The 12,113-nt window shown below is 37.7% G+C and overlaps 1 protein-coding gene across 1 annotated transcript; it reads left to right on the plus strand.

Moving 5' to 3' along the window:
* The first annotated feature begins 5,160 nt into the window (after positions 1 to 5,160).
* ggt1b (gamma-glutamyltransferase 1b) lies at positions 5,161 to 11,991 on the plus strand. Its single transcript, XM_057321582.1, is given in 12 exon segments — positions 5,161 to 5,324; positions 5,774 to 5,904; positions 6,032 to 6,121; positions 6,488 to 6,680; positions 6,944 to 7,104; positions 7,842 to 7,991; positions 9,385 to 9,521; positions 10,020 to 10,207; positions 11,107 to 11,234; positions 11,382 to 11,494; positions 11,570 to 11,683; positions 11,845 to 11,991. Coding segments are annotated over 12 exon segments (1,716 nt in total).
* Positions 11,992 to 12,113: the final 122 nt, after the last annotated feature.

Genomic DNA, 12,113 nt, shown 5'->3' on the forward strand with positions numbered 1-12,113 from the left:
AATGCTTATATACTGTGGTGTTTTTAAAGGGATACTTTACCCAAAAAGGAAAATTCTGTACTCACCCCCAAGTTTTTCCAAACCTGTATAAATGTATTTGTTCTGTTAAACACAAAGAAAGAAAGATTTGGAAAAATGTGAGTAACTGACAATTCTGGGACATCATTGACTACCATGGTAGGAAAGATTATTGTATCTTTTTTGTTCTGTTGAACACAAAACAAGATATTTATATAATATTTCAGATTCTACAAATGTAAGACAGAGATGGTTATTTAAAGAACCTTTGACTCAATGCTTCTTTGTGGAACCAAAAATGGTTAATCGACATCGCTCTGAAGAACCTTTTACGTAAGCACCTTTATTTTTAAGGGTGTAGGGCACATTTAAATGTTTCCTATGGTAGTCAATGATGTCCCAGAAATATCAGTTGCTAACATTTTCCCAAATATCTTCGTGTTCAAAAGAACAAAAAAAAGTATACCTGTTCGGAACAACTTGGGGGAGTGGGAGTAATTCATGACATCATTTTCATTTTTGGGTGGAGTATCCCTTTAAATCTAATATTGAAGTATGCCACAAAATTGACTACAGTTTGTTATTTTACTATAATTAATATACGACAGAATATTATAGTACAAGACAGACCATTTACAGACAATTTTACATTAATGCATTTGGCTGACTCCACAAAGTGAGCTGCAGGACCTACAATGACAATATTTATATTTTTGTATCCCTCGACATTGCAGCATACAAGTAAGGGATAATGTACAGGCAGCCGGTTGTTATTAAAGAAATAAGATCTTGTATCACACTGAAGGGGCTTATTTTGTGATAACAGCCGGCTGCTTGTACATTATCCCGCTTAACTTGGCACCTGAGAAAAACTGGACATAAAATGTGAATTTGAAATATTTTATTAGCTCATTTTTACCGATTTCAGACCTTACGTGAGGAAAAGCTGTTTACTTTCGTATTTAAGGTAAGAAACGACGTTCAAATGTAACGAACAGGCAATTAGGTTTAATCATTTGTAAGTATAATGTCATATGTTATTAATATTTACATATTATTAATATTATTAACATAACATATTTATATTTAAGTGTCAAAAAAAAAACTGTCAAAATGATTTGCTGCATCCGGGTTACCGTGTGTTTTGAGAGGATGCTATCTAGGAATAACGAACCTGCAAATGTCACGACTGGCCAATCAGAATGAAACATTCCCACGAGCCGTGTAATAATTACAAATAATATTTTCATTAGTGTGCACATTATGAATTCTGATGATGTTAACATGTTTGCGGGAAACGGCAGAGGTGATCACAGTCAGCACACAAACACAGACACCTCAATTACCCAGAAATCATTGGGGCTCAAATTCACATTGTAGGCATCCGTGAGTTATGTTAAGTGAATGCGCCGAGGAGGCGCGTCGACAGGCCAAACCTCCTTCGGTTAATCATTCACCATGACTAAGCAAATAACAGACTGTAACATGTGAAGTGGTTTAATCATTTGAAGATAAAAACTGTAAAGTTATGATGTAACTAAACCATCTTGGTTTTGAATCAAACATTAGAAATAATTAACATGGCTGTTATTGCGGTAGAGAGTTTCTCTCTCATTGACACAACCTGTGATCCTTGCACCAAATGCAATAAAACAGTTATGGAGGATTACTGTATGTGAGGTGATTTGTCGAACGAAGTTAAATTTTGATGGTCTTTAGTTAGACATTGAGAGCCAGTGGTTCGGTCACACGAGACGGCAGACAGAACGCTGATCTTATAGAACAATCTACATAAGGCCTGTCAAATATACAGGTAGGTAAACTCCTTTTATTAATGTACTTTAAACTCACACGTCAAGATATGATTTGGCAGATCATAAGTAATATCTTTGCACACGTAGAATGGAAAGAAAAAGAAAGCAATTTTTGTTTGAGAAAGGGTTTCAGCTTCCCGTGTTGTGAAGCGTACGATGCGTCTTTTGTGGAGGAACACAAACATTGAATTCTTTTGTAGGAGGAAATAACACAATTTCTCCTCTCGCTTTCTCTCCGTGTGAGAATATTCTAGTCTCTGGTGTGGTGGGTTTAATTTTGTTGGCTGCAGGCACTGCAGAGATGTGCCGCGATTCGTTCCCAAACACAGCGCTCCGACAGGATTTAATGTGGACAGAAGCACGGCTTTGAAACGATGAAAAGGCCCCTTCTCTGAGGAGGATTTTACTTTTTATTCAAAGTTCTCCAATTATAAATGCAGAAACCCTGCTGCCTTTGGCAGAGCTAAAGTTACATTAAGCAACATAAAATGTAGAAGAAATATATTTGTAATACTCTGTGTTGCACTTTTTCCCCCTGAAATTGGGAGTTGATTTACATGTAAATGGGAAAGTTTAAGCAATAACAAGCCAATGAGTTTAAAAGCACCATTCTGCACAAACGGAGATGTTTCAGATTTCTGATTTGCCACAATCTTCCTCAGAGGAACAATAATAATCACATAACAGCAGAATTTCATTGCACGCTTTTTGAATGCATTATCTTTGCAAATATATGTATTTAGCACAAAAGCATCCAATGCTGTCACTGTAATTGTCTTGTTCACTTTAGTTTTCAACCGTCACATACACGTACAACCACATATTTGTTTATTCTGTAACACAATTTTGTATCCTACTTTTAAATGATGATGTTATATAATGTTTTAAACAAGTGAAAGGGTACTTGAATAATGCACAACTTATATAATACAGTCATTGATTGCAACATCAATGGAGAGTCGATACAGAATCCAACACTGCAAAAAATGACTCACTCAAAAAAATATTTGGCCTAATATTTATGTATTTTGATTGCATATAGAATTTCCATACATTTAGATTACATATTTTTTATAACAAAGTAATAAAGTTAATGTGATACAAATTTGTAAGACATATTAAAATGAAATGAGTAGAATCCGTTTTGTGTAATAATATTAATAAATAAAACGTGTTTTAAATTTATAAGAAACATGATCACATATTCTTACATATTAAACACAATTTAATTCATATGCATAGATAAAAAGAACAGTTAGACCACATGGTTTCACAAATGTATTAATAGTTAACAACTGTTAAGAAAAAAATGATTCTTGAGGTAGTAAATACTACCCATGCAAACCAGTTAAATTTTACTTAAATATATTAGGTAGCCAAGTAAACTATATCACTGAAAAAAGTAAAACTTTGGACCAACTTAAAAAAATTACGTCGACTTGTTACAAGCAATTTTATTCGTTTTTCTCAAATTATATGTATGGCTTGGTTCAAATCTAAATGTATACATTTCAAGAAACCACCATTATTGCGATCAGTGTTTGCTTTAGTTGGGCTCTTGACTCTTATGTTTTATTGATACGTTTTTATTGTCTGTTGTGACAGTGTGTTAAAATACATATGTTGAGGCAATGAAAACTAAGATCATTGCAGTGATTGGTGACTGTAATCATTGTGTGGTTATTAAAATAATTGCTCATGGGGTGTGTTATTAATGTGTGAATATTGTATGATCCTTCTGTGTGGGATTTAAACAGTGGTAGTAAAACAAAATATGATCTAAAAAAATTTTTAGTTTGCTGACTCAATTAGACATCAAGAATCAGTGTATGAAACTCAACAATGGTGACAATCAACGAAATAAATCTTCATGCTGCAATGCATGCTGGGTAACATCACAGTACAAAACTCATTCATGACTCCCAGCATGCATTGCAGTTGATCTGTTTATCTGAATTAGTTTGATGTTTGTCACCATTGTTGAGGTTTGTGTGATGAGTGTTGATGTCTAAGTGTGCCAAGACAATTGCCTGTTTGTTTTATCACAGTATCTTTGTATTTGTGAACCAGGACATTTGAATCAGTCATAAAACATCAACTCCACATTATTTAGTGTCACTTCTCATCTTTATTAAAGCTTCTAGAAATTAACTTTAAAGCATATTTTCTTTTCTTATTAATGCACGAGTGTTCTTAATGAAGCACTTAAAGAGAAAAGAGATTTAAGTTAACCAAAGTCAGTGATCGAAAACCCAACTAAAGCAAACACTGATCACAATAATGGTGGTTTCTTGAAGTGTATACATTTAGATTTGAACCAAGCCATTTAGTTTACTTTGCTACCTAATATATTTAAGTAAAATTTAACTGGTTTGCATGGGTAGTATTTACTCCCCTTAAGAATCATTTTTTTCTTAGCAGTTGTTAACTATTAATACATTTGTGAAACCGTGTGGTCTAACTGTTCTTTTTATCTTCAGGAATAAATTAATACAAATTGATTTTGATTTCATAATGAAAATTACTTAAATGTGATGCATATGAATTAAAATGTTTCTTATAAATTTAAAACACGTTTTATTTATTAATATTATTACATAAAACTTGTTCTTACTCGTTTCATTTTCATATGTCTTAAAAATTTGTATCACATTAACTTGAAAAATATGTAATCTAAATGGATGGAAATTCTATATGCAATCAAAATACATATATCTTATGTATTAGGCCAAATATTTTTTTGAGTGTACTTAGTATTTTTGTCTTGTTTTCCAGTTCAAATGTCTAAAAAGACTTGAATCAAGATGCGTTTTCTTGATGAGCAAAATGACCTAAGAAAATAAATCTTGTTTTTAGACAAAAAAATATGACATTTTTGTGAATATTTGCTTAAAACAAGCCAACACATTTGCTTAAAACAAGACAATTAATCTGCCAATGGGGTAAGAAAAATAATCTGGAATTAAGGTTTACATTTTTCTTAGTCGCTAAAAACAAGATTATTTTCTTAGGTCATGTTGCTCATCAAGAAAATGCATCTTGATTCAAGACTTTTTAGACATTTGTACTGGAAAACAAGACAAAAAAAACTAAGTGAGAAAGTCATTTTTTGCAGTGAACATGTGTGCAGAAACGGATGTCTTTTATATATCTTATCTGTAGCACGCACAGTCTATTATGTCCACGGTCTAGTTTGTCCATGTTCTGATACCTAATCTGTTCAAACTCATAAGAGGATGCTACTCAAACTCTAACCAAGCATTAGAACCGCGTTGAGGATATTATAGCAAGCTTTCGTAAAAAGCTAATGTCATTTCATTGCAGAAAAATGGTACAGAGGTCTACAGTGGTTGGCTGCGTGATGCTGCTGCTGGCAGCAGTTGCCACGTTTTTAGCCGTTTTCTTCAGTCTGCGGGCCAAGGCCGAACCTGAACCGGGTTACTTAAGGGCAGCGGTAGCAGCGGACGCCGGGCCGTGCTCAGAAATTGGCAGGTTTGAGGTCATTTTGTAACTTAAGTCTGAGAAACATCAATTAAAACGTAAGCTTACAATATACAGGATGTGGTGAATGATCTGCTGAGGGCTAAAGAACAGTTTTTGATACCCAAGAGTGAAAATGTACTCACACTCTTGTCATTTTAAACCTGTATGACTTTCTTCCGCAGAGCACAAAAGAAGATATTTGGAAAAACAGTTGCTAACCGAACCACGCCGGCACCCATTCGCTTCTAATGTATGGACACGAAACCAATGCAAGTCAAAGGGTGCCGGTCAACGACATTCATCAAAATATCTTCTTTCGTGTTCTGCGGAAGAAAGAAAGTCATACAGACTTGAAATGGCAAGAGGGTGAGTAAACGATGACAGAACTTTCATTTTAGGGTTTGAAATGATTATACCTCTGGATTGCAAGCCAAGCGGCCCGTCTGTGTGCCCTTCAGGGATATTCTCAAGAAAGGTGGCTCTGCGGTTGATTCCACCGTTGCTGCTCTGCTATGTATGGCTTTGATGAATGCCCACAGCATGGGCATCGGAGGAGGACTTTTTCTCACTATTTACGACGCCAAAACAGGTATCAGCTCACCGTCACTTGTCTGATTCCGCACGGCCTCCGAACACACCAATCGGCAGCATCTGTGTGAATAAAGAGAACAGATAGGTCTATATTCAGGTCAATATGACATGTTTCTTTTTTACAGGGAAAGTCGAAACCATTGATGCACGTGAGACGGCACCCGCAAACGCGACCAGAGACATGTTTGGCAATAGCACAGACCTTTCCCAGAAAGGTACTTATTAACTACATGACAGAAATAAGAGCTGAAACTGAATTTACACCCTGAGTGACCCTGTGAAGTAGTGGCGACGTGTGATAAGCATCAAAAACTATAAACACGATCTCAACAATCAATAACTTGCTTTCTTGCAATAACATGCTTTTCATAGGGTTAATGGTTAAGACACAACAATGTACCTCAAATGTATTTAAAAAAATTGGCAGGCAGATTTTTTGGCTGATGCATTGCGGGACATACAGATCCTTGCATGTTTTTTATATGAAGTAGCATGACTTTTAAAGAAGCGCTCCATGTTGTTTTATATGATCTGTTTGTGGTCTAACACACCATTTGGGGTTGTGACAAATTTATCCACAGGTGGTTTGGCCATCGCTGTCCCTGGGGAGATTCGGGGATATGAGATGGCACACAAACGCCACGGCAAGCTTCCATGGAGAGAGTTGTTTTTACCGAGTATACAACTGGCACGGAATGGCTTTCCTGTGGGCTCCGCTTTGGCCAGTGCAATTTATTCTAACAGGAGAACCATTGTGAATGACAAAGCATTATGGTAGGCAAACTATAAACGCATATTTGCTTTTTAAAGTAATTCTTCATTTTCAACGCACATTGTTGTTACGGTCTTGCACTTTATACCGACAATGGTGGGTTACTGAGGTCAAGTGAGCTGCCAGGTTATGTGATCTCAACATGACATTCACCATGAGTGTGCTAAAAAGAATACAGTTGTAATAAAATGACTCAATGCACATTTGAGAATGAAATATAATATTCCTTATGATCAGTTACTAATTATTTTGGTTGGTTTCTTAGTTCTGTCTTCTGCGATTCCAATGGCAACATCCTTAAGGAAAACGATACAATCGTCTTTGCCAAACTGGCCGACACTTATGAGCACATAGCTGAGAACGGGGCCGAAGGGTTTTATAGCGGCCCGCTGGCCGAGAACCTTGTGAGGGACATCCAAGACGCAGGTTCAGTTTTATTCTTTCATAAAAATGTCAAAAGAAAATCAAATGCAAAACAGACGTTACATGTACCTCAAACCATATCTTTTTTTGGTCCTAAAACAAAAATCATCTATAAAGCCTAAAGGTCAATACATTGAAATCAGAGAGAAGCGATTTGTTCCCCCTCCCATATAAATAAGAAATGATATCTCTATATCCAACGGTTTTATTGAACAATAGTGAGATTCACCTAAGAGAATTTATTCACCTTCATGTCATTCATACCATTTCATCTGTGAAACACAAAAGAAGATACTTTGAGAAATGTCTCAGTGTTTTGTGTCCATACAATGGACGTTAATAGGGGTCAGAGTTTTTTTGTCAGGCCTTTTGTGTTCTGGAGAAACAAGTCATACACAATGACATGAGGGTGAATAAATGATAACAGAATTGATATTTTTTGTGAACTAATACTGGCATTAGGTGTACTGTAATTCATGTAAAGATATACTCGACTGTCTATCAGTGTTGTGAAAGGTACTAAAGTACATCGCTAAGTTTCTGCTGTGGCAGAGGAGTTGTGGTTCATTGATTCCCAAATATTCTACATCTCACACAATAGTCCACCTCACACAGAGGTGTTGAAGGATGACACACAATTGCCTATTAATGAGTAAATCAATAACTCGCTCGGCCTGATCTTGTTAGGATGCTTAACGTTGTGCATCATACGGATGTCTGTCGTGTTGTGAGACCTGTAGGAGGGATTATAACTCTGGAGGACCTGAGAGATTACAAGCCTGTGCTGGACGATAACCCCCCCGCCGCTGACGTGGGAGAATACACAATGGTGACTCCCAACGCTCCTGCCAGCGGACCAGTGCTCACATTAATACTCAACATCCTCAGCGGTAAGAATAGGGTATGGCCATCCCATAAAAACACTCTCGTGTCATTTTGTGTGGAGCACAAAAGAAGATATTTCGAGAAATGTCTCGGTGGTTTTGTGTCCATACAATAGAAGTCAATAGAGGGGCAGGGTTACCAACATTCTTCAAAATATCTTCTTTTGCGTTCTGCAGATGAAAGAGAAGTCACACACGTTTGAATTGACATGAGGGTGACTAAATGATGGCAGACTTGTCATTTTTGACTTTAACAACGCAATAGTGTAAAGCACTAGGTTTCACAACGCGGGGTTAGAACTTAAGCAAAATCACATTTAACCCTGCAAGTGTAACCCTTACACGAGTAATAAAGTAAAAAAAGTCAATGCGTCTGTAAAAGGAGAAAATGAGACTTAGAACACTGTGAAAATGTACCCTTCACCTCTAAAAAAGGTACTTGCCATAGAAGAACCTTTTGGTTCCATAAAGAACCTTTAACATCTGAAGAACCGTTCTGTTTCCCAAAAGGTGCTTTGTGGCGAAAAATGGTTATAAAACAGTGGTTGACTCTGACGGAGTGGTTCTTTGTGGAACCAAAAATGGTTGGCATCGCTGTGAAGAACCTTTAAAGCACCTTTATTTTTGTGTACAGTGTGACAGATTTGACAAAGCAGAGGACGTGACTTCCAAACTTCTAAAGCTTTCCCTACTATATGAGCTATTAAAATCCCCCCACCTCTCGCTCAGCTGTTTCTGTCCCCCGTCTCCCACACCAACATTAACGTGGGCTGTTTGCCACTAATTGGACACAAACCGAGCATGGAAAAATCCACACAGCCAGCGTGTACCGACCCTTTCCTTGGGGTTCCAGCAGCAGGGGATGGAGCGAAGCAGCCTGTCATCTGAGATTCATCAGCTTGGCTTTGCGGGCCGCTCTCCTGGCTTGTTCTGCAGACACCCACTCCGTGGCTTTACTGATGAGATACTTAGTCATTAAGCTGCTGACAGCCAGAGCAAGGTTGTCGATAAACACTGTTCGCGCTTGTTTTTCACAATTTATTCAGTGGGTATGAAACCTTTTCCACGCAGGATCACAGAAAATTGTTTCAATTATTTCGAACAGACGTGTCTGGAATCGGTTCCTGAAACAAACGGAGAAGTTTGCAGACACTAGAACTGGATCAATTTTACATTTAGGCGTTTGGCTGATGCTTTTACCGTAAGCAACTTAAATCTATCCATTCTATAAAATTCATACAAAATACAATTTCATTCAAAGATTTTTAGGTTTAGAATGAGACGAGGGAGATTTTTTTGGTGGTATTGTAGAGATGCAGGTTTAGGTTTTCATTGTTGCTGTTCAGATGATAACTGTGAAAGCAATCATATAAGCAAAACTTTATCGTGTTTCATTCAGGTTTCAACTTCAGCCCAGACAGCGTCTCCACCACCGATAAGAAAATCCTCACCTACCACCGCATAGTGGAGGCCTTCCGATTCGCATATGCCAAGAGGACTGTGCTGGGCGATCGAAATTTTCTCAACATTTCAGATGTAAGTCAACACCGTCATCATTAACACACCTGTGAAACACAAAGTAGGTGTGAGTTACACTGCTTTTTTAAACACAATAACACTGAACTGGGCAGATACTGTAACAAAAAAAAAAGATGAATAGTTAATTAGCAAAAACAGACTTGTTTTTTGTGCATTCCAACTAATAACTAATATCTCAACTAATAACAAAAAATAACACAATAAAAAAACATGATTTATAAAAATTAATAAAAACTGAGTTTTCTGTTTTTGCGAATGAACTCTTCATATATGAATGTTTTAAGCAAAACCACCTGAGTGTCCAATGACAAAAATAATTGGTATATATTAGTCTGTCTTGGTCGAGTTGCAGATCAAAGTCTTTATTGAAACGGACATACTGCATCTAACACTAAGCAGTGTATAAAACTGCGCCGTTCGCAGCCTTTTGATCAGCTGCTCTTTCAAGCTGAAGATTATTTTAATGATCTGCTTTCCACCTTCACTCACTGACAGTTCATCCAGAACATTACCTCGAAGAGCTATGCTGACATGATCCGACAGAAGATCACAGATAATACAACGCATCCAGAGAGCTACTACGAACCCGAGTTCTTCATTCCGGACAACCACGGCACGTCGCATCTGTCGGTGTTGGCGGAGGACGGCAGCGCTGTCAGTGCCACCAGCACCATTAATCTATAGTGAGCATTTGCCATCTTTAACTTCGATTATCAAAAGTTTGCGTGACGATAAGAATCATGTTTTTTTACTGTTTGGCCTGTTTAGATAATACAGAACATGTACAAAATATATTTTTGACTGTTTTTTGTCTTTTCCCACTGCAAACATCCTAAAATTTACTTATGAAATGTACTTCCTATTTACTTAAAGGGGTCATATGACACGGCTAAAACAAATATTATGGTTTGTTTTAGATGTAAAACAATGTGTAAACAGGATTTAAGGTTGATAAACGCTGTATTTTCCACACACCGTGCATGTTTGTATCTCCTCTTTGCTCCGCCTCTCTGAAACACGCTGATTTTTAACAAAGCTCATGGCTCTGAAAAGCGAGGTGTGCTGTGATTGGCCAGTTCACCAGTGCGTAGTGATTGGTGGAATACTGCAAGCGTGTGAGGGAAATGTAACGCCTCTGACCATATTTGGAACATCAGGTTCCTCTTCAGTTGTACTGACAGGTACGCCCACCTTACTTGCGTATACATTTGGGTGGTCTTAGTCAAATCAAACCACCAACTGACGTAGATTTGTGGGGGTGTGGCTACACGAGGCGTTTCAGGAAGGTCTTTTACATAGAATGCATCTTTTGTTTCCGACACTTTAATTTGTGCAATTTTATGTCTAATACATGCACGAGCGACTTATAACACATAGACACAGAAAAACACGTGTTCACGCCATATGACCCCTTTAAGAAGCAGAAGGAAGTAAAGATATCTTATTATTTGGTTTTAAGGATGTTTAGATCATTTTAATAAAAAAAACGAGTAAAGACTGAGTAATATGGATTTTTAATCATTGCATAACCCTACTAACTGATTTAAGCTACTAAATAAAAAATCACCTTCTGTTCTCCCAGATTTGGCTCCAAATTCATGTCAAATTCCACCGGGATTATTCTGAACAACGAGATGGATGACTTCAGTTCTCCGCTGATTACCAACAATTTTGGAGTTCCTCCTTCCCCCAATAACTTCATTGTACCACGTGAGTAAACACAGAATGAAGTCTATGGGCTATGTTTGCACTAGGACACCACGGTACCACCACCAATATATCCTAAATTCGACGCAAAAAAAATCTTGAATTGATAACAGGGTGAAGGTTTCGTTTAGTCAAATGTTTTTTGCTCAGATAAAAGACCCATGTCATCTATGTGCCCCGCCATCCTGCTGGACAAAAACAACAAAGTTAAGATGGTAGTCGGGGGCTCGGGTGGAACTAGGATCACCACAGCAGTAGCTCAGGTGCTAAAAATACTTTTGCACTGTATTTTAGTTCCTTTCTTGTGACCTCGTGCATAACAGATGTCCTTTGTGCAGGTGATCCTAAACACCTTGTTTTTCAATTACGACTTGAAGAAATCAGTCGTGGAGCCGAGAATTCACAATCAACTCATTCCCAACGTCACGCAAGGAGAGTCTGACTTTGACAGGGTAGGTTGAGAGATGCATGCAAGAGTCGTTTTATACCGATCTATTAAGATAAGATGTACATCTGCAGCTCCAATAAAAATCTAGACAAGATAAGATACGGTACACAATATACAATACAAGAGGCAGAATGTCATTTCTTATTTCTCAATCCCATCCCACAGGCAGTTTTGGAGGGTCTTGCCCAGAAGTATCACGTTACAGAAGTGATAAAGTCCACAGCCTCTGTGGTCCAGGCTGTTGTGCGGTACAGTGACGGACTTCGCGCTGAGTCAGACCCCCGTAAGGGAGGTTACGCAGCTGGGTACTGACATCAGACTCAGCGATTCGGGTTTCCAGTCCAGCTTCAGGCAAAAGAGATGCTACCCATGGACATTTTCCCTAGAGCTGCTTTGAAACAACCAATGTGCCTTCGTCAGAGATCCGACAAACA

Source organism: Triplophysa rosa, linkage group LG22 (assembly GCF_024868665.1).
Source record: "Triplophysa rosa linkage group LG22, Trosa_1v2, whole genome shotgun sequence".
NCBI lineage: Eukaryota > Metazoa > Chordata > Actinopteri > Cypriniformes > Nemacheilidae > Triplophysa > Triplophysa rosa.